Source organism: Danaus plexippus, chromosome 20, assembly GCF_018135715.1.
Source record: "Danaus plexippus chromosome 20, MEX_DaPlex, whole genome shotgun sequence".
Lineage (NCBI taxonomy): Eukaryota > Metazoa > Arthropoda > Insecta > Lepidoptera > Nymphalidae > Danaus > Danaus plexippus.
Window position 1 is genome coordinate 3332508 of NC_083550.1, and position 23788 is coordinate 3356295.

The following is a 23788-nucleotide window of genomic DNA, read 5'->3' on the forward strand; positions in this document are numbered from 1 at the left end:
GAATTAACGTCGCGATTGGTTCAAAATCCATAACTGGCCTCTGAGAGCCAGGTGTCGTTCACACCGCGGCCTCGCGCGCCTCGTCTCGTTAATCACTCGTGTTCGCTATTGTTATAGCGCGTCGTACAGCCATCTTTGTCAAATTACAAGAGATTCATTTCAATAATTCGGTTGTGTTAACAAATGGAACAAAACGTATATACTAATACCGACACGTTATGTGACAAAATCGTTTACTTAAAACATTCTCTTTTGTTTTATCGCTGACGCTTCACTGAATGGAAGCGTTACGACGGTGTTAACGATCAGTCCGTCTACCAGTCTACCATTATAATGATGGATGATGTCGTCTATTGCAAAAACTGTGTTAAGTGTTCGTTTTAATAAATAATGTGAAGGGTGGTATTTGTGTTTATGTTTGACTCTACATGTGATGAAAACTGCGTCGTAATTTGTCGTACACATTGCATAAATGAGTGGAATGGCGTTGCGGACTGCGCGGGCCGGAGCATGCGCGCCAGTTTTCTCGGAGTCGCTGGGAACGCACTGAGTGGCCTTCGTTTATGTGCATATCAAAATGGGAAGGTCTAGGTTCCCCGGTAAACCACTAAAATTCCACAACAGAAAGCGCATCAGCGTTCTATCGGGCACTGTTTACCATGAAACTGCTCCAGAGAATAGTTCAGCCAGCCGAGGCTCGGCTGCCAACGACTTTTCTGGGGAGAAAGAGGTAAAGCGCAATTCATAAGTTTAGTTGATAGACGATTGTTATATAAAATTGGTGATATTCAAAAGGATGTGTTGTGTTTACGTAATAACAAGCACTGGTGAAGCGCCAAACGTATTGTAAACGCAATACAAGATCGTATTTTGACATTCGGGTTTCTATAGGGACTCTGTGATGTCAACAAAGGAATTTTATCTTACAATAATTTTAAACACAATTGATAATATTAAATTATATCTAACTAGTAGTTAAAGCATAAACGTCGATTAATTTACATTAAATGTCTAGTTCTAACCTCACTTTTTCTAATATATGATGGAAGACAAAGTGATAGAGTCCTTGTCATAAATGGTAGGAATATGAAACAAAGTTCAAAAACTAACTTAGGAAGTATATTGACGATGATTTTTTTTCATCAAAAAAGCCTCAGAATACTGTATTTATGAAAACAAAATAGAATCACATAAATATTTTCTTATGTCAAAATGGTTTGTTTCTCTAATGGATGCTATGAAATAAAAAATTACCTAATTATATCGACCATATTGTTTTTATAGTGTATGGACTTTCTTCATGTCTTCTACAACAATTGTTAAGAATACCTATAGTAGTAAGGAATCTAATAAACTAATATTTTTCAAACATAAGGTTGTTACTAGTTATTGCTCAATGTTAACTGTTATTGCCAATGACATAAATATGAAAGTTATTAAGAGTAAGGACTAACATTTTCATTATGTTTTAATGATTATGGAAGTTATATTTTTTTTATTACCTTTAACATATTCAGTTTGTTAAAATAAGGTGATAAGAAATAGATGAATATAATGGAAATTTTAAACCTTCTTTCCCATGAATAATGTTATTAGATAGAATTAATTGTATTTTGTTGTTTAACATTATTCATATCTACTTATTATAACATTGAAAGAAAATTTAAAAAATATCGGTTACAATTTCAGGAAGAAGAGAAGAAGGAGAATAATAGTGAAAATGATTCAAAAATAAATGGTGATAATAAGACCAACAATAATTTAGATAAATCAGACAATCAGGATAACGCTGAATCATCAAAGTCTCCTGTCCGAACAAGGTCCCATAATAAAATGGAGCCTCCAAAAAACGATAAACCTAAACCAGTGAAAAAGACAGTAACATTTGGTACAGTTGAAAGTTGTGAGGATATATTCTTGCCATTAAAGAAGGTTCCAATAAAACATCATGCACCACTCGTGCCAATTATAAAGAAAAAATCAGCACTCAAACAAACTGAATATTCTACATTCAATAGTATTTTGAAGCCAGCCAAATTAACAGATCTCAGCTCCAAATCCTCATTGGAACCTCAAGAAGGTTATTTAAGGAAGAACCTAAATCCTTTATCAAAATCAACAAATAAATTTTCTCAATTTAGTGATATCAGAAGTACTTCACCGCCTCCAAGAATCACATCGCCTATTGAAAAGAAGAATAGCACTAATAAGTTTGAATTGCCCATAAGGAGTAGTCATTCATCAAGAGTTATAAAACCTAATAAAAGGTTTATTGATGGTGATGAACAATCATCACTTCCTAGTCTCTCCTCTGGCAAAGTTCTTAAGAAACCAAAATTGAAGAGGCTAGTTTTCAACAACTTACATGATGACGAGGACAGTGCTGAAGATGAGGAATTAGATAAAACAAATGATGTTGATAAAACTCGAGAAAAATCTTTACCTACATCAAGTTTGTTTAAGGATAAAACAACAAATTCATTTTCAAACCTCAGCAACACTGGGAACAGAAAGGTTATCAGAGACTTCTTTTCATATGACAAAGAACCTGAGTGTAATCAAGATGAAAATTCGAATGTGGAGAGCCTTGATAGGATAAAGTCACCAGATGGTAATAAAGAAGAAAGATCAGGACATGCTATGCGAAAGCTCATGGATATTTCTGATGCAAGCTCAACTAGTACTAGTGCCTCTGAGTCAGAAGAAAGCTGGGATAGTGACAGTGGGGAAGCTACTGGTGAGGAAGGTGAACGACAACCACCATTGAGTCCTGAGAAAGATAAGACATCTGCCTCACAGTTATTAAGCGGGAAGGTGATTATAAGGGAAGCAAGGTTACAACTTACTTCTACAGCCACTTCCACAACTGGGCTTGATGGACCCTTCTCAGCTTTAACGGCAGTATCATGTAAGTTTTCTTATGTATTATATTATATGACTTTGAAACTTTTTGTTAATAATCTATTGATAACAATATATTTTGATAATAATCTATTGTTATATAAATAACTATTTTCGTGTGTATATGTTTTTATAGAAATTGTAACTATTTGACTTTCTTTAGCCAATAACCAACCAGCAACAGTCACTTGCGGGGTTTGTGGAGCAGTGAGATTCTACAAATTTGTGAGACAGGCAAGAAAATTTGGAATATATTCCTGTGAGTCATGCCGAAAATTTATTTCGAAATTACTGAAGAAAGACAAAATGGTTTTACGAACATCACCTGTGGTTACTCATTGTGTGCGGGGAGAAGGTAATTGTCAAATAATTATTTATTATTATTATAGTATTTCAGTGAATCTGGTAGCTAATATGATAAATTTAATTTTAGGCAATTGTCATGTTCCACCAGTAGTTCGCTCTCAGCAGTGGAAATTACTCAAGTGTACTAATAAATCCCGATGTCCTGCTTGTTGGCTAAAGCTATGTCTCAAAGCTTTCCAAGTTCCACCTCACATTAGAGCCACTTTGACTGCTATGCTGCCGTCTTATATGAGAAGTGGATCCAAACCCTCTGGGCCCTTGACTCAAACACATCCATTAAGAATAGCATCCAGTACATCACCAACCCAGTCAACATTCAGTACTTTGGCTTCTGAGAGTGAAAATACTCTCTTTGCCGTAAAACCAGTTAAAAAACCGTCAGATGACACCGATAAAACTGAGGTTCGTTTATTATTCCAAGACTTATTTTTTTCAAATAATGTGTGTTAATATGTCTCTTCTGATTTCATGTATTTTTTTTTTATCTCTAGGAAACTAAAACAGCTAAAGGTCTCCAAACTAACGACGAATCCAAGGAAGATGTTAATGCCAGCAGAAAACGTCGTATTACTCGGACTAAAGTTAGAAAGAAAGACAAAAGCGAGTCCAAACAAACTGAGGATACGAAGCGACAAAAAATGGAACTCAAAGGACCTAGAGTTAAACATGTTTGTAGAAGTGCCTCCATCGTCCTTGGACAGCCAATTGCAACATTCCCCACTCAAGAAGAGAAGGATAAAGACAAAACTCAGCAATCAGATGACGATTCAACCATGCCAGTTATTGACAAGGATAGAATTACGCCAGATTCATCTTGTGATTCAGAACACGATGTTGAGAATAAACCAGTACAAGTGGTACCTGAAGCCATAATGAAGGAAAGTGATCAAGAAATATTAGAACCCAAGAAGAGAAAGATTGAAGTTGCTCCCAAACCACAAACCAAAAATGAGTCCAGTGAAGATGAGACTGTCATGGATATTGTTCCAAGAAAACCTACTTTGAAACCTTTTACCAACATCACCAATGTATGTTAATACAATCTTTATCTGTATAATAGGGAGATATTAGTAATTGTACTTATAAAATAATTATTTATAGGTACGCGGGCGCGCCCAGAAGTGTGGACAAAACAGACCTGAACTTATTTGTGTCGATTTTTGGGAGAGCTATGATCCTGATGAAGTTTGCAATTCTGGCTTTGGTTTGATTGGGACTATGCCATTCACTCTCGCCAAACTTTGCTTCTTATGCGGCAGTGCTGGTCGAGAAAAGGTATATAATAAAATTTACTTAAATTGTATAACTGTTACAATAAATTCAAATAAAATTAAAATAACCCTGATTGCTGATATTTACAAGGTTGAATATAATGTCGATGTACTTCATTCTATATCATTGACTCAAATAATATGGTAAATTTTAATATGGCTAGGAATTTCTGTTTTTCAAAATAACATAAATTAGTTTAGACTCGTCACATTATTAAAAAAAAATATTATCCACAAAAAGTATACGAAAATCTATTTAGATTTTACACTTTTATATAAAAGAGCGTCTTTGATTTATATGGGGTTTTCCAATAGGGACGCTTGAACTTTGACAGCTGATTGCGGCCATGTTGTTTGAGTGACAGCTGTCAAATGCAGTGTGTTATATTCATTCCGTCCTCCCAAACCACCATGGCAGGTTACAGTGTCGAGCAGCACGTGCAAATCATAAAATTGTTTTATGAAAATGGGTCTTCAGTTCGAGCAACGTTCCGCGCACTTCGCCCGTTTTACGGTCGCGATGATCGTCCTGCCGAGTCGACTATCCGTCGATTGGTGGACAAATTCGAGTCAACCGGGTCAGTTAACAATCAGCCGGTTCCCGTGCGTCAACGTAACGCGAGATCTGCCGAGAATATCGCCGCTGTGCGCGACAGTGTCCTCGAAAACCCGCGGCAGTCAATTCCGCGTCGCGCACAGGAACTCGGCCTTTCGCAGACGACAACTTGGCGAATTTTGCGTTGTGACTTGAGCCTGCACCCGTACAAGATCCAGCTGACCCAAGAGCTCAAGGTTAATGACCATAGACAGCGCCGTGTGTTCGCTGACTGGGCATTAGAGCAGTTGGAAGTTGACGCCGATTTTGGCAAAAAAATCATCTTCAGCGACGAGGCGCATTTTTGGATGAATGGCTATGTCAACAAGCAAAATTGCCGTATTTGGGACGAGACCAATCCACACGAGGTTCACCAAGTGGCAATGCACCCGCAGAAAGTGAGTGTTTGGTGCGGATTTTGGGCCGGAGGCGTGATTGGTCCGTATTTTTTCGAAAACGATAATGGTGTGGCCGTCACCGTCAATGGTGAGCGATACCGGTCGATGATAACCAACTTCTTTTGGCCTGAAATCGAGAATATGGATCTGGACAACATGTGGTTTCAACAGGACGGCGCTACGTGCCACACAGCACACGCTACGATGGAAGTTCTGCACGAGCAATTTCTGGACATGGTCATCTCGCGCGGAGGCGACGTGAACTGGCCATCGAGATCGTGCGATTTGACCCCGCTGGACTTTTTCTTGTGGGGTTTTCTTAAGTCGCAGGTCTATGCCAACAAGCCGCAAACCACCGATGCCCTCAAAGTCAACATACGCCACGCCATCGATCAAATACAGCCCGATTTGTGCGCCAGAGTCATCGAAAATTGGACCTTTCGTGTGCGCGCCACCAACCGAAGCCGTGGCGGTCATTTGAATGATGTCATATTCCATACATAATGGGGTCGATAGACCTTCCAAATAAAAATAAAAATTAAAAATTTCGCAAATATCTTTCCTACATGTATTTTTTTTTGCATTTCAAAGATCAAGCGCCCTTAATGGAAAACCCTATATTATTGATTGTAACATTCGAAATTTCAATCTCTACCCCCAGATGTTAGTATGCAGCAGCTGTTGTGAGTGGTATCATGTGTGGTGCGCTGAGGAGGCTGGCGGTGGAGGGTCGTGGACTTGCGCCCGTTGCGTATGGTGCGCTGCATGCGCTCGACCTGCTGCAAGACTGCGCTGCCGCTCCTGTGCGAGACCATACCACGCCGCTTGTCTGCCGTCTGCCCCACCTGACCATCGAAGTGACTGGCCACAGGTATGTTTACGACTCTACCATCTTATTGGTACCCACATCTTTGTAGTTAATGATTGTGAAACACAGTAAAATTTTTCTAGGCACAATTAATTACAATATATATATATCTCATCAAGAAGCTCTAATATTAATAAGTTTTAAAATTAAATCAAGGATAATGTTTAAGTTTTAGTGCAAACATAAATTATTTTTTAGATCTGCAGTTCATGTCTAAAATGCAAGAGTTGTGACAGCAACAGGGTGAACAAATTTGTTGGCAGCTTACCTTTCTGCAGACCTTGCTTCAAGTTACGTCAAAAAGGCAATTATTGCCCTCTATGTCAAGCTTGTTACAGAGATAATGATTTTGATAGCAAGGTATGAATTATTTTAGTACATTACATTACAAGTGATTTTATAGAAATATTAATTAGAATACTTGATGAATACATATATTTTCAGATGATGGAGTGCGGTTGGTGTGCTAGATGGGTTCATGCAAGCTGTGAAGGCCTGTCTGGTGAGGGATACCAGCTTTTATCCGCATTACCACCATCTATTGAATACATATGCTGTAAATGTATGCCTAATGACCCTCCCTGGAGAAAAATGCTAACAGAACATCTCAAAGGAAGACTACTACATCTTCTTAAATTACTGGCCAAGAACAAAAAGGCTTGCGCATTATTGAAATTGACGCCTCATAAGAATACTCCAGTTCCGAATAAACCATATCGATTGATGTCACCCCAAGCTATAAGAAAATTGCATTTTGACGGTGGGGATGAGTCCATGAAGAATACATCTGAAACAAAAGTGTACAGAAATACCTCAAGGGGACGTAGAAATACACAAAATAAATTTGACGATCTAAATTCGTCCCAAATATGGCACTGCTCATCGCTGTTAAATGACGTAGAAATGGATAAAGAGGAAATTCCACACACCACACACAAAGTGGTTAATCTCCAAGAACCTTTGATGCAGAATAAAGAGATATGCTTTTCAACTGGACTCTATAGCAACAAGGCAGATTTTAATACACCATGTGTGGAAGTACACGAGAATTACCCGCCACAGAAAACAGAAAAAGCAACCACAATGTTGCCAACTCTTGATGACAAGTATGAACCAATATCTGATGATGAAGAACCCACGAAATCCTTCTCACAAGCTCGAAGTGAACAAGACTTAAGTCCTGCCATAATAAGACAAGCAAATATTGACGATAGTCTTGAAGACTTGGGCAGGTTAATTTCGCCGTCGCTACTAGATATAAAGAAGAGAGTAAACAGTGATGAATACATCTCATTAAAAGATTTTAATCATGACATGAAAGAGGTTATTGAGAGGACGGCAAGCGTAGATCTGACTTCAATATACAAAGATCTATTCTCTGAAACATTTCCTTGGTTTGATTGTGAAAATAATTGCCTTCAGCCAAACTTGGAAGTAGAGGGCGAACAGGAAGAGACTGATTCAATTAAAGATATTGAGATGACGGATACAAAGGGGATTAAGAATACTACGCAAGTGGAAAGAACTCTTGATCAAATAGTTCCTAAGTTGGAATCTGTCAGCCAGAAGGAAGAAACGGAAATATTAGAGTTTTATCCAATGGTTGACTCTCGTATTTGCGTTTTGTGCAAAACTTGTGGCGATGGATCACCGGCTATGGAAGGGCGACTATTGTATTGCGGTCAAAATGATTGGATTCATGCCAATTGTGCTTTATGGTCTGCGGAAGTGTTTGAAGAAATTGATGGTTCTCTTCAAAATGTTCATTCAGCAATATCAAGAGGAAAAATGATCAAGTGTGCAGAGTGTGAAGTTAAAGGGGCTAGTGTAGGTTGCTGTGCCAAGAACTGTAGTGAAACATATCATTATGCATGCGCAAGAAAAGCAACATGTGCTTTTATGGATGACAAAAGAGTATTCTGTCCCACTCATGGAAAAGATGTACCAAAGAAAAGTCTACAAAAGAACGCAGATTTTGAATTGACTAGACCAGTTTATGTTGAACTAGATAAAAAGAAGAAAAGGTACACGGAAATAAACAAAGTACAATTTTTAATGGGTTCATTAACAGTGCACAGCCTTGGCAAGATTGTACCTTCTGTGTCTGATTATGAAGATTTCTTAATGCCAGTAGATTTTTCTTGTAGCCGTCTGTTTTGGTCATGTAAAAAACCATCTAAAATTGTACGCTATACAATTAAGACTAAACTCATACTGGCTGAACCGATGCCTGGATTCGACTTTGGCGTCAACATAACTGTTGATCATTCTATGGATGTGCAAGTTGTAGACCGTGTCATGGCAGAAATTGGCGCATGGCATGAAAGCATAGAAACGGGATCAAGTAAAACCGTTCTTATGTTAAAGAGTGATAAGTCGCCTATTAAATTCGGAAAAACTGTTACGCTAGAAGATCTGGCTGTAAAACAAGTCGTGGAATATTTGCTAGATAATCTTTGCAAGCAAGAACAACAAGACGAAGAGGAACCGCAAAACACTGCGGATCTATTGCCCCCTGAGGTTAAAGATGCTATATTTGAGGATCTAAATCACGATCTTCTTGATGGAATATCCATGCAAGATATTTTCCCTAAACTCATGTCCTATGAGGATCTGGCAGGTATAGATTTAAAGGGTGAGTTCTATGGCGCTATAAGTCAATCAGACGACAAGTCAGATTCTCGTTCTAGTGATTTTATTGATGAATTGCTTAATGCTCGTTTGGAATCTGGTAATAAAGAACTTAAGCGGAGCAAATCCGAAATGTTACTACAAAATCACAATCTAAAGTCTCTGACAACAGGCCGCGGACAACAAAGATCGTCAAGTTTAACCTGGAACAATAAATTTGACACAAGCTTACTTTCTTCTACCATAAAGAGATGCAAGATGGGAAAGACGTCTACCGTGACTGGAAAACTGAGTCCTATTCAGCGAATTATAGAAAATCCATTAGAAACGATAAAAGAAATAGAAAGAAGCAGTGTAGACAAGAAATCTAAACCAGAAACTAGTACTAGCATTTGCAGTGAAACGGGCCATTCTTCTGGCCTCAATTACAGAACAACATCGCCTAAACAAAAAGAAGAGTCTAATGCAGACAAAAACAATAAATCTGAAGGATATTATACGGACGTCATAGATTTTTATACTAAAATCCAATGTAGCCCTATATCTCAATTGGATGGTGCCGCTGATTGGTCAGGCTCTGAGAGCAATTGTAGTTCAAGACCAAGCAGTCCTCAAGATGACTTTACGAATATTCAACAACTAGACGGGGCTGAAGATCATCATCCCTGTGACAATACGCCCAAAAATCAAAACAATCAGTTTCTGTATCGAGCTAGTGGTACTGAAAGCACCTATACTGTGACCATCGCTGGTAACTCTATTAGTGGACAGCCGGAACTTGTCATGAGACCTCTTGACGACCCATCTGGTAATTCAGGACAAGGAGAACAACTAGTGAGATGCGATAGATGTCAATGTACATACAGAAACAAGGAATCCTACGACCGCCATATTCCATCGTGTGACATGATGTCAACAAGTGAAAGTGAAAGCGAAAATCCTAAATCTCCTGAAAACAGAACTCTGACTACTTTGCAAAATGCTTTCCAAGGAGCATTTGCCCAACCTATGATTATACATGCAGGCGTCGTAAGTAACACCGAAAATACTGTAAAGGCCGAAGGTATTTCAGCGAGAAGAACCAGTATAAATACTAGACAAATCACTATTAATGGCACCATAGTAGAAACTCCATCACCAGGCCCATCAAATGAAATGACAATGACAATTACAGAGCAAATGAAATCTGGAACTGTTATATTTGATCAAAGCAAGACTACTAATGTTCAGGTATCTGCTAACCAACAAGTTTTATCATCTCCACAGATAGTCGTAACGCCTCAAATGCTACTACCACCTAAAACAAGTACATCTGCCGGACAAAAAATGATGGCCCCACAAATAATCACACAACCTGGACTTTTACCATATAATATTTGTGTTAAACCTGGATCAAGCAATGCAAATATACAGCAGATTCAAGGAACTGATATGACACAATTACTAGCTGGTGGCGGTGGTATTCAAGTGCTGACTTCCAACTCCAATCAAGTCTTGACTATACCAAATCAAGGGATGATCCAAGGAAAAAATCAAGTTACAAACTTTCCAAATATGGCAAGTGCGTCTTCTATCACTTTACCTGTAAACTCTATTCAGGGCATGCCTAATACGTCGATAATACAAAATATTCAACCCATGATTCGACCGCAAATACAGAGTAACCCCACTATTGTAGTGCCAGCTATGACGGCCCAAAGGCTTGCTTCACCTAATTCTCAAAAGCAGATTTTAATACCGAGTGCACCACAAAAGTCTCCTAAAAAGCAACCTGCACAGGTTCAGCCCAAACCAATATTTCAAGCAAATCGTGGAAGAGGTAGACCGATGCCAAAACCAACAACAATTAAGAGGCAAACTAAATTGGAGAAAACATTTACAACTATTAATCAAAGTCCTTTAGGACCTGGCAATACTGTTATACAATTACAGACGAATAATCAAACAGGTCAGCCATCTATTATTGTACAGCCGGTTGCTAACCAAAACATCATGTCGGCTTATGTAGAAGCTTTATCTCAGCAGCAGAATCAAAATATGCAATACATTGCGACTATTGCACCTCAAAGTGATTTCAAAACTGGACCTACTCAATTTATCTCACAAGGCGGACTAATGCCACAGACATTCCAATTACAACAAACAGAATCTGGGGGTCTTGTTGCTGTACCCAGTGGAGGTATACCTGTTTTATTACCACAGGGGAATGTTGGAATTTTACCTCAGACGATACAGCAAGGAACTATTCTTCCCCAAGGTGCAATTCAGACTCAAGGAATATTATCCCAAGGACCTAATGGTCATACTATCTTACCCCAAGCAATACACACACAAAATGGTACTACTATCATACCTCAAGGAACTATTCAAGGACTTACAAATGGAAATATAACGTCACAAACTGCGACTTTAATACCAAATAATACATTACAAAGTGCCGGAGCCACAGTGGTACCACAAAGTGGCATAAGTAATGGTCAAACTACCATAATTCCGAATGCGCTTTCATCGCAAGGCAATACATTAATATCATCCGCGCCTGGCACAACAATACTTCCTCAAGGGACAATTTTACCGCAGTTTTGCAATGATCAGGTGCTTCTAGGGTCAACACCTACCCTTGAAATGGTTACGGATCCATCTGGATGCATGTATTTAACGACTACGCAGCCCGTCTATTATGGTTTGGAGACAATTGTTCAAAATACAGTTATGTCATCACAGCAATTTGTATCGACAGCTATGCAAGGAGTATTGGCGCAGAATAGTAGCTTTTCTGCAACAACCACACAAGTATTCCAAGCGAGTAAAATAGAACCCATTGTTGAGGTACCCACTGGATATGTTGTTGTTAATAACGTTGGTGATGCTGTAGCATCACAAGCTGTTTCATCAACACCGAATGTAGTAACCGCAGTCCAATCATCACCGCCGGCACTGAAAAATGTGAAAACTTCAGTTCCTAACTTAACATTGCAACCGTTACCTGACAAGCAGTGTAACAATAGACAGGCGCCTAAAGTAATTCAAATGAATGCACCACCTCTTGCTATCGGATCACAATCAGGAAATATAATGAATGGAAAGCAAGGATTGAACCCAATAACATCCCAGATACATAGCATGACGCTATCAAACAACACTCAAAGTATGCAAAGAGTGAACATTTCTAAACACAATAACGTGTCCATGTCACCAAATGTTACTCTTGTTTCGTCAACAGGACAACCATTGATGGCAATTTCTCAGTCTGTACCTAATACTATGAATTCATTTTCAATTCAATCGATACCTTTAGCACAACCAATAGTTTCAAGTTCTATTGCGCCATCAAATAAAAACACAATGAAAATAGAAAACTCTCATGTCATAGAAATAAGTGGAAACTTGCACGAGAGTTCAAATTGTACAAGCTTACCTACAATAAGTGTCACACAGAGCATGAAATCTCCGACTCCGTGGAGGCAACAGGATAATAAAACTGAGCTTCATAACATTGGACTAAAGACTTCTCAAAGTTCGACCCTGAATATTCAAAATAATATGATTTCAGGAAGACAGATGTCACTCTCTGATTCAGGAAAGGACAATCAAAATTGCATGATGTCAGTAAATAACAGTGCCAACTCCATGAACCATCAATTTGAATCGAGTATAAATGTATCTCATCACTCATCGGCCCATACGACTTCTAACAACATGATCCAAATAACAGCTGGTAATATCTATCCACCGTCATCATCAATGAGTAGTAATTTTGATGCTGACACAACAATGAAGCTAAGCAAAATTAACGCTCTGTCAAAAACTGAAGGAGGACATATGAATTTTTCACAGGAAATAATGGCATCACATTCACATCAAAATTCTCACGATAAAAATTTCCAAAATATGGGTGCCAACGATAAACACAATTCTGATAACATGCACAACCAAATTAATATACATAAACTAAGTAGTTGTCAAGTGAATGGAAACATGAACAACTCGCCATCAATTAGTATCATTCCACCAAACATGGTAAGACCACAAATGCAAAACAATCAAAACTCAATAACCGTTGGCAATAACCAGAATCAAATGTGCTCTATTTCAAATAATTCACATGGGCAGGTTCAACTTATGAATTCCGTCAACGCATCAGCAATGCAAAATGTCAACATGTCATGTCAAGAGATGGTGAACAATAGAATGAACATGTCAGTATCAAGTGAAAGCAACCAACACGAAATGACTAACTCCATAACAACATCCAACATGTCCCACGCTAATATACAAATGATGTCCCATGATAACAACCAACTTTCAACTACAAATCAGATACAAATAATGAACGGACAAATACAGAATAATTGTTTGGTAGAGAATAATAGCCAGATGCAGCTGAATCAAGGGAATCCAAACAGATCGTTCCATGATAATATTATCGGTAATCAACAGGGCCACAATCAAAACAACATGCTGTCTAATCGCAGTACACCGGATACTAGCAATTTAATGAACCAAAGTATGAATCTACACAACATGAATAATAACCACACCATGAGCCGCAATGATCTAGGAGAAATAAATCATATGCACGTCAATCAAACCTTACCTAATATGAATAACATGCAAAACAACAGAATGATGATGGATAATATGCAATCCCATGTAATGAACAATGTTAATCACCAAATGCATACAAATAACAGGCCTATGGATGCCATGCATAACCAGCAAATGCATTCAATGCAACAAATGAACCACCATATGAACAGCAACAACAATCGTTCACAGATGGACAACAACATGCATAATATGAGTCAACAAATTTCAATGCAACAAAATAGACAAATAGATAATGTTAGTCACCATCACCAACATCAGATGTCTAATATGATGCAGTTACAAAACAATCGTCAACATAACATTGATAACAATTTAATGGGTATTCATCAACATGTATCTAATCAAATGCACAACAGACAACAGATGGATAATAACATGCATATGCACCATAATAACGTAAATATGGGTTTGAGCGGCCAGCTAGATAACACCGGTGTAATGGCAAACATGCATGGCAATAGGCACGACAATACTCCAATGTCAATGCAGAATATAAATGCCATGAATCAGATGCAAAACAATAGAAATTCAATGGAACATAATCACATGCAACATCAGATCAACAATATGGGCTCTATGAATAATATGAATTTGCATAATAATATAAACAATTCGATGCAAATGCCGAACACCAATCACCAGTCTATAAATAACCCAATCATGCATATGCCAAACATACCAGATATTAAAAATGAAATTCAGAATTCATGCGGTGGAAGTTGCGCAAACAGCACCCAACAGTTTTCTAATAACAATCAGTCAACTTTCGAAATGTGTGCAAATATGAGTTCTAATAACATGAATATGACGAACACTGGAAACATGATGCGTGGAATGACTATAAACAACACAAACATGTCGAATAATATGATAATAAATAATGTTAACAATAACCCATATGGATCCAATAACCAGAACAACTTAACTGGCCATGATATGCTTATAAGTTGCAACAGTTCTACGGAACACAATGTATCAAATCTGATGTCTAGTAATAGCAACCATATGATGATAAATAATACTCAAACACACAACAACGGCAACCAAAACCAGATTATGGGTAATCAAGTCCAAAATAACCCACAAATTAACATAAATAGTTGTAGCATGAACACCAATAATTCGACTCAATCAACAATATCCAATATTGATAATCAAATTAATAGAAACAATATGGCTGTTAACGAACAAGCCAAATTTGTACAAGAACCAGTTAGAGGCAAGAATATTATGGGCCCTCCAACAAATATTCCTATAACAAATATTTCCAATAATGATTGCGCTAAAGTTAATATGGGTAACAACGATAAACAAAATCATACTATATCAGTTAGTAATCAACTAGGTTATATGCAAATGAATCCTCCGAATGGCAATAGAATTATCAATCTTCCGGAAAGAAGTAGGCTAAATAATTCAAACCTAGAAAATAATGTCAATCAACATGTACCACAGCAACATAACATTCGTGTTGTGACCAATAACAACACAAACAATATGACTGGAATTACAAATGATTCTATGACATACCAACAAAAAAGTGAAAGCAGCACCATGATAAATGTGCCTTTTCAGGCCATACCTAACAGTGCCCCAATGAATATCAATGTCAATTCCAGCAACAATACCGTCAACATAACAGTTCAAAACAATTTGGTCGATCCCAAGATTGCGTCTAAAGCTGCAGCAGATTTAAATTTCCCATTGCAATCTACCGACAATATGATTTGCATACCTGTCCAAAATAACACCATTAGCTTACCGACCCAAAACAGTTCAAGTATTACCCTACCTAAAGCACCATCTACTCAACAATCCGGTATTCCGACTAATGTCGTAAACCCTATGTCAATGCGGCCGATGAATAGAGTATTGCCTCTACATCGTGACGGACAAAGTAAATCTTCTAAGACTTCGGGAACTAAAACACCTACTGTTCCTAAACAAAGACCTGTAAACCAAGATATGCCAGATCTCAACATGAAAGATGAAAACATGGATAGCGATCTTGAAAAAGCTATAGAGGAATCTAAGAAATTAATGGAACTAGAAAAGGCAAAAAAAGAAAAGGAAGAAAGAGATGCTGTTCGAGCTGTAAAATTATCTACTGAAATACAACAAGCAAACACTAGTTCCACATCATCTTCAGTTCTTGTTAACAGAATCGATACTGTAGTAAATGTACCAAAAATGACATCTCTGCCCAGTTTAGATGAAGAGATGGAACAGGAGCCAGCAAAAGTTTTGACAGAAAAAGATACAAACAAAACTGTCATTCCATCAAAATTAACGAATTCTACTACCAAAGTATTAAAAAGGCCTTTAGTTGACAAAAAGGCTGATGCTGATGTAACGGCTGCTACTAAAAAACAGAATAAGGTTTTGAAAGGTCAGGAAAATAAGTTCTCTCAACCTAAACAAGTGCCAACACCACCTAAAGACGACGGCCCAAAATTGATATACGAAGTATCTTCAGAAGATGGATTCAACTATTCTTCGTCCTCACTAACCGATTTATGGGCAAAAGTAATCGACGCTGTGCAGAATGCCCGGAAGCAATCTGGCTTGCCTCTCATTCAGTATAACCTGCCATCCACCCTGTCTGGCGCACATTTACTAGGATTAAATAATAACGCCTTAAGATACCTCATTGAACAGCTGCCAGGAGTGAGTATTTCAGATTCTTTCTTTCATTTATTCTTTACATATAATGTCTTAATTATTTTATTTATAAATATTTTTTATTTACAGGCTAATCGTTGTTCTAAATACAAAATACGTCAAGGTCGTCCTCTCAATAGCTGGGACAACGACTTGGACCTTAGCGAAGGTTTCAAAGAAAGTCCTTGGGGCAGCGCAAGAACCGGCCCAATTTCAAGGAAACAGAATCACGATATGTTCAGCTGGATGGCTTCCCCGTTCAGAGAGGAACCACCTCCTTTTGGCGGCCAAGAAGGAGAAAGTACCATCTCAAGGTAAGAGACGAAATCTCTCGACATTCCATTGATTCACCGTGCGGGTACCGGGTCCATCGCGTTGTAGGGAGAGGAGTTTCTACAATGCCTGGGACTTGCAACCCAGGTGTAGGTTTAAGGGGCTCACCTCCACCGTCCAAGCTCCTCTCTCTACCTAACCAAATTTGAAACGGACCTACTACGGCTGCCTGTGACGCACCTTCCAAGAATCTAGATGTTAGATCTGGATAAGCCCAAGTCTTTGAGTAGGTTGTATAATAATAAATTTGTTTCGTAATTTAATTTTATTATCATATTTTCTTTACATTACAGACGCTTAGCAACTCTTCCACCGGCTATGAGATTCAGGCAGTTAAAAGAAACGTCAAAGGCCTCCGTCGGCGTCTACAGATCTCACATTCACGGTCGCGGACTTTTCTGCAAGAGAGATATTGAAGAAGGTATGTTATGATAATACGATTCTTTATATAGAGTGAAATCCTAATACGGTGATAGTTAATATAGCCAGTTGTAATTATTATTAGTTTACACAATTCTCGGCTATGACAGCCTTTTCAAATAATATTATATTTAATCTGTTACTTTAGATTTTTTCTATATTTAAACGGTTGCTTGTTATGTTTTATCGTTAAAGGATCTTTTTTGTACAATGAGACTTCCGGAAGGTATCAATGCAAATGATATAAAATTAATATTACAAATTCCGAATCTTTAAATAAAAATCTTTTGAAAAAGAAATAAATGTATGGTGAAATAGCCAAAGGAACAAAATTTAAGTGCACGTAATTTAACTCACAAAAGTATTTAGCAAACTAAACAACAATTATTTCTGTATTTTGTATTTCTATATAATATATTAACGTTTTCTTTATTATAGGCGATATGGTGATTGAATATGCTGGTGAAGTCATCCGAGCCGTATTGGCCGATCAGCGTGAGAAGAAGTACGAGGCGATGAGCGGTCGCCGCGGCGTGGGAGGTTGCTACATGTTCCGTATAGACGACAACCTGGTTGTGGACGCAACGCTCAAGGGAAACGCGGCCAGATTCATCAACCACTCGTGTGATGTTAGTTTGAATATTTACTAGAATATAATTTAATTTAGCTTGGTTGAAATTTATTACGAACATCTTTAAATATAGAGATTTATTAATTAATATTATTCAAAATGTTTTTGATCTTATACACGTATGAACACACTCGCACATACAAACAGAAGCACTTTACTTAAATTTTAGCTAACATTTATCTTATAACAATCTCACAACTGTCTTCTAGAATTAAGAATTTTATGTATTGTTATGTTTAAAAACATATATTATGTTGGTAACAGAAATTCATTATTTGCAACTACCAATAGCAGCACGTGCGTGCCAAAAAGTAATATTGTTCAATTTGTAATTGACTAACAATTCTTTTATTAATTTCAGCCAAACTGCTACTCCCGCGTTGTGGATATCCACGGCCATAAACACATTCTCATCTTCGCTCTAAGGCGCATAACTATTGGAGAGGAACTTACCTACGACTACAAGTTCCCATTCGAAGAAGTCAAAATCCCATGTACATGCGGCGCCAAGAAGTGCCGCAAGTATCTAAACTAACGAGTTCATGAGTAAACAGTGTGTGAACGATGGTGTCAATTATCTCTGGACGAGATCAGACAAAAAAGTGAACAACCTGTATAAGAGAACACAGAAACAGTACTATCTATTTACTTGCATAGCATAATTATATAAGTACATTTCGGATTATTACTAGGAAATATAAGTGTATCACCGTGAGGTTCTGTTGTATCCGGGAATGGAAGTCATACCTTATAATGATTGTTGTCTAGGATAATGTTTTTAGGTGCAGAATGTAATGCTGGGTCGAGCACAATTTAATATGTACATATTTAAGACAATAAGTCCGAATCACATATCGCGTTCCCCACCTGTATAACAAAGTGCCACTGTAGGGAAACAGTTATCATGAATCTTGTTATGATCTCTTTATGAATCTACCCAGTGTTTAGATATTGTTGGATTGTATATTATATTGGTTTTATATGAATGAATAATTCTTATTTTGTGATAAGTTTTTTTTTTTTTAATATACATTGTGTAAATATTTTTTAAGTTGTATCCGTTCTTAGGGTGGTAATTTAAGGGTGGGTGTACATTGCGTGCACTATATAGAGATGTGATACGTGTTAAGCCGAGTTTCGGAATGCGAATGGTTAGTGCATAGTGTATTTGTTCCTCATTTTGTTCTAATTTCTTCACTTGTGATCATTTAAGTCTCGACTAACTTGTAAATATTTGAAGGAATTTTATTCTTAAATAAGTACATTTGAATGGGTAGCGAAGTTGAGTACAATGTTACTTTCATATTATTTTGTAATTTTAATAAGTATTGTATAGAGAAATGTGTACATAAGAGAAAAATTATCTGTCATAATAATGAATTTAAGCGACAAATCGTTTTAATGTAGTCATATTCGTAGTGGTATTTTAGATCATTATGTAATGTATATAATAAGTTATTTGGTGTATGGATTGGCTTGTATCAAGGGTCGGGCTGATATCCGTGGCGTCTATGAATCCTGGCCGATATTCGTTTCAACATCAGATGCACATTATTAGCTTTAAAAGTTTTTAGCACAGTTTATGTTAAAAACCAGTAATTGTTGTTTTAAATACAATAAGTTTTTGTTCGTTGTCGAGTGTTGTAATGAACTTATTTATTGAACATCACATTATCATCACACATATTTAATGATACCAGTGTTTATATAAAATAGTGTTAGACCAGATATATGATGTCTCCATCGAGGGACGCACGTATTAAATAGTGCTGATAAAATGAAATAATCAATAGCTATAGTCAATACATATATTGTACAGCACTTTCAAGCGGAATTCAAACAATGTTAAGTTTCAATAATTTTTAAGCTTTTTTTTAATGTAAAAAGTTTTTATAAGAGTGCCCTGTGTCGTGAAGCGGAAATAATACAAAAAAAATCTCATGTCTCCTCTCCGTTATATCAAATTTCCGTCTGATCTAGCTTTATTATATAACGATATTGTTAGCGGTTTAGTTTTCAAATTGTAAAATTTACACATTGTTTTTCTTTTTTTACATTTACGCACTTACCTTCGAAACAAAAAAAAAAAGTTGTGGACTAGTCTTTAGGAATTAAATTTTTATAGCCATAACGCGGCGTCCCACAAGTGGGATGGTAACGTTTTGATCGACACATTGTAGAAGTTGTACATCGAGTAACGATAATAAATAACAAAGTACAGGTAATTTTAATCAATATGAATTATTATTAACATCTATTTTTAATATAAGTTTTTTATTCGTGTAATATTAATGTGATTTATTTTTTTTTTTCGATTTTCTACCTTCTCACATTTTATGGCCTGGACCCTGACAGTTGTGTTGTTAAATCGTGTTTAATTTAAGCGCATGTGCATTTTATTTAGTCCTGTATACAAGAAAAAAAAATAAATTAAAAAGACCCAATCACAAAGTGATGACGGATTGATATCTGTTGATTATTTTAAGTGGAAAAAAATGTCTGCTCTTGATATTATTTGTGTTGAAAATAATGCTTTTATTTTTAATGTACACATGCCATTTTGCCTAATATTATTATAAATTATATTATATTGCTTTAAAAGCACCAATTTTACAATGCATAGTTCTATGACCTGTCTATACATTTTATTACTTTATTTATTTCTATCATTATTTTGTATTGTGGTAAATTTTACCAAAAATAAAAATACTAAAATGTGCTTTATTTTATCGTTTTATTTTTCTGACCATAGTATTTATCAAACAATTACATTGTTGCTCCCAAATAATTTTATTAACGTATTTGAATAAATATATATATATTTTTTACTAACTTATCTAAGGACTTATATGAAGTCGTTTATAATGAAAGATGAAGAATTTACTGTTAAAATGCATTTTTTTGTTAGTTATTAATTAAAGACAGTTATTTTGGGACATTTTTATTATTTAAAGTTGAAGCGCCAGGCCCCATACATTAACGATACAATACATATATTTGTTTTCCCAGCGCACTGTACAAGTCCCATCCGTCGCTATATCCCAAAAGTAAGCGGCTGCAGTGTGTAGTCCAGAGCCATTTTTTTGGGTTATTGTCATTCTGACTGAAAATGAAAAAAACAACTTATAGCGGAAAATAATTCTTCAAATACAAGGAAATCCGTGTAATTGTAAAAAAGCATGATTATATTAGAATTGAATTAGATTGCCACGGCCTTGAAACGTCAGAACACGATAGTGCCTTATAATAAAATGTTTCGTTACATTTTTGATCTGGTTATCAAATTGATTTAAAATGTTTTTTTTTAAATTACTGGAATTGACTTTGCTTTTTTTATTTACGTATGTATTTAAAAGGCTTGTTTAGCTTATTTAATCTGGACAGAGTTTTTTCCGTTATAATAGTAAACCATTGTGGACAACGTGAATGACTGTAGACATTTCCGCCCAAGCAGAATTCAATGTTATCTCTAACAATCTTCTGCACTTCCTCAACATTAAATGCTAGATCCTGAAAATACAAACAACATTTTTAAATTAAACTTTTAGTTACAATGTAGGACTATTTCAAGGTTGCTGTTTGTCTCCAATTGTATTTAATATTGTAATTAACATCTTAGTAGATAAATTAACCAGCAACGAGAAAAAATGGGGGTATCGGTTCAAGTTTAATAATAAATACACGGAATCCATTTTAGCCTTCGCTGACGATCTCGCAATACTGACACGTAACCCCAAACACTGTCAAGTACTATTAGATGAAGTGGATAGATTCTGTGAGTGGACCGATGGATTGAGGACAAAACCAAGTAAATGTCACTGTCTGTGTCTCGGTAGGCGGAGTACAAGATACACCTCATACGATTATCGTTAGGCGGTCAATGCATTTCTACGGTTACAGAAAATGCACCATTTAAATTTCTCGGTCGGAAGATTGATAATATAGGTCGTACTCCATCTTTGGAAGGTATAGTAGATAGCTTTTTGAACGATCTCAACAAGGTAGATAGCCAACAGATCAGTAACGTTAAAAAAGCTTGGATCTACGATAATTATCTAACTTCACGTTTAAATTGGCCTTTCCTCGTCTATGATTTTAATAAAACCCTTTTGTCAAAGTTAGATGCAGGCGTCATAAAGATGTTGAAGTTGTGGCTCGGGCTCGCGCTAACGGCTGATTCATCGGCTTTATTTAGGGATCGCAATAGTTTTGGGATGAGTCTAAAAAGGCCATCGGAGCTCTATAAACACCTGAGAGTTTCCAAGAGGTACATCTTGGGGAAATCCCAGGATGACGTCGTTACATCGCTCCCAAAAGACAAAGATGCCCCAGAGCTAGAGTCAAGGCTTCAATTCCACAAGCAGTTTATGATAGGAGCGCAAAGTAACAGAGTAGGGTTAGGATCAAGTAGGAAGGTCCAAGATGCGGATATATTGAAGTCTTTTATTCGACAAGACGAGAATGATAAATATAAGATCCATGCAATAAGTTTAGAAATGCAGAACGAGTGGTTAGACATAGGAGATTTTTGCATCCCATTAGCACTAAAATGGCGCACCTTAATCCATGATTGGTCGCCAGCATTGCTAAAATTCTATCTCAATGCGTTCCAGATGACTCTCCCAGATCAGAGTAATTTAGTAAGATGGGGTAAAGGTACCGAAAAGACTTGCTATATCTGTGGGAAGGCAGTTGGAACTGCTAGGCACTTGTTAGTGGGATGTAAGGTACTCCTCGATAGCGGTCAATACTCGCGTCGTCACGATAGGGTTCTGGAAATCATACGTGAAGCGGTTAGTCTTTCGGTAGCCAGAGCGCAAAAAGGAATAACCACAAACGAGCGATCAGTAGGTTTTGTGAGAGAGGGCATTAGGACTATAAAAACAAATGTCAAGCCTTACTCCATCCTTAAAGCGGCTACGGATTGGACTATAATGATGGATACGTGTGAAAAACAATACAAAATCCCCGAGGATATTTGTGCGTCGGCCTCCAGACCGGACATATTCATGTATTCGCGAATCTTAAAGCGCGTTGTGATGATAGAGCTTACGGTTCCTTGGGAAACCAACATCCCCAAAGACCATACCATCAAGGTCAACAAATATTACGAGCTCACAAACGAACTCACTCGAAATAGGTTCGTCGTGGATTTATACGCGGTAGAAGTGGGAGCGAGAGGTATAACGGCTAAATCTCTCTACAACCTACTAAAAGACTTAGGCCTGTCCAGAACTCACATCAATTCGTTCTTGGAACGTACTTCGAAGGCAGCCCTAGTAGGTTCTTTTCAAATATGGTTAGGTAGGGAGAGGAGCTTGGACAGTGGAGGTGAGCGTTTAACGCGCGTTAGTTAGGGGCCCCTTAAACCTACACCTGGGTCGCAAGTCCCAGGCACTGTTGAAGCTCCACTCCCTGCAACGCAATGGACCCGGCACCCGCACGGTGAATCCATTGAATGCTAAGAGGTTTCGTCTCAAATTTTTTTTAAAGGTATAAAAATTAATTAAAATTGCACTTTTCATATTAGTTAATTTTATAACTTACTTCTTCATCGTCCTCTTGTGCCATCTTTTAAAATTGTAGACATTTACTTAATTTATAAGCTTAAGATGACTCCCTTCACAATTTAAAATAAGTATCAATTTTAAATGTCATGTTTACAGCCAGTATCAAAATAATAGTGATGTTTGTATAAGTTTTGATATTTAAATTGGACATGATTTTCACTTAAAAATTATTTGGAAGTATGTGTACTGTGGGAGTCCAAAGCTGATCTTCTGCACCGTACCGACCCACGTACCGACCGTATACTGCAGTCTACACTGCAATCCTGCTAGGATTACCTACCATGATACCAAAACCATACAATAATTTAAATCAAAAACAATAATTAAGTATAGAAAAAGGTTGGCGATAAAATCCCAATTATGTTCAAAAGTTTTATTGCAAAGAGGTTGTTGTGGTTGTCGTGAGTCACAAAACCAAATAGACTTAATGCAGGTCCTGTTAATTATTTTGCATGACCGATACCTATTGATGACTCCTTTGTTAATTCTGATACTTTCGAATCATGTACTCGTCACTGTAAGGATTCCTCGA

At 37.1% G+C, this 23788-nt stretch overlaps 2 protein-coding genes across 2 annotated transcripts; one reads left to right on the top strand and one right to left on the bottom strand.

Annotated features, from left to right (window-relative positions):
- Window positions 1-48: 48 nt before the first annotated feature.
- LOC116773798 (histone-lysine N-methyltransferase trithorax) lies at window positions 49-20410 on the top strand. Its single transcript, XM_032666272.2, has 13 exons — window positions 49-730; window positions 1690-2908; window positions 3065-3256; window positions 3335-3669; window positions 3759-4295; window positions 4369-4542; window positions 6193-6402; window positions 6598-6759; window positions 6844-16308; window positions 16393-16616; window positions 16929-17056; window positions 17494-17684; window positions 18048-20410. The coding sequence occupies exons 1-13, from the start codon at window positions 578-580 to the stop codon at window positions 18219-18221; spliced, it is 13164 nt and encodes a 4387-aa protein (XP_032522163.2). The 5' UTR covers window positions 49-577; the 3' UTR covers window positions 18222-20410.
- On the bottom strand, window positions 20402-23452 carry LOC116773935 (dynein light chain Tctex-type 1-like). Its single transcript, XM_032666517.2, has 3 exons — window positions 23234-23452; window positions 21028-21196; window positions 20402-20789 (listed from the first exon to the last, which is right to left on the bottom strand). The coding sequence occupies exons 1-3, from the start codon at window positions 23255-23257 to the stop codon at window positions 20635-20637; spliced, it is 348 nt and encodes a 115-aa protein (XP_032522408.1). The 5' UTR covers window positions 23258-23452; the 3' UTR covers window positions 20402-20634.
- Between the last annotated feature and the right edge of the window lie 336 nt (window positions 23453-23788).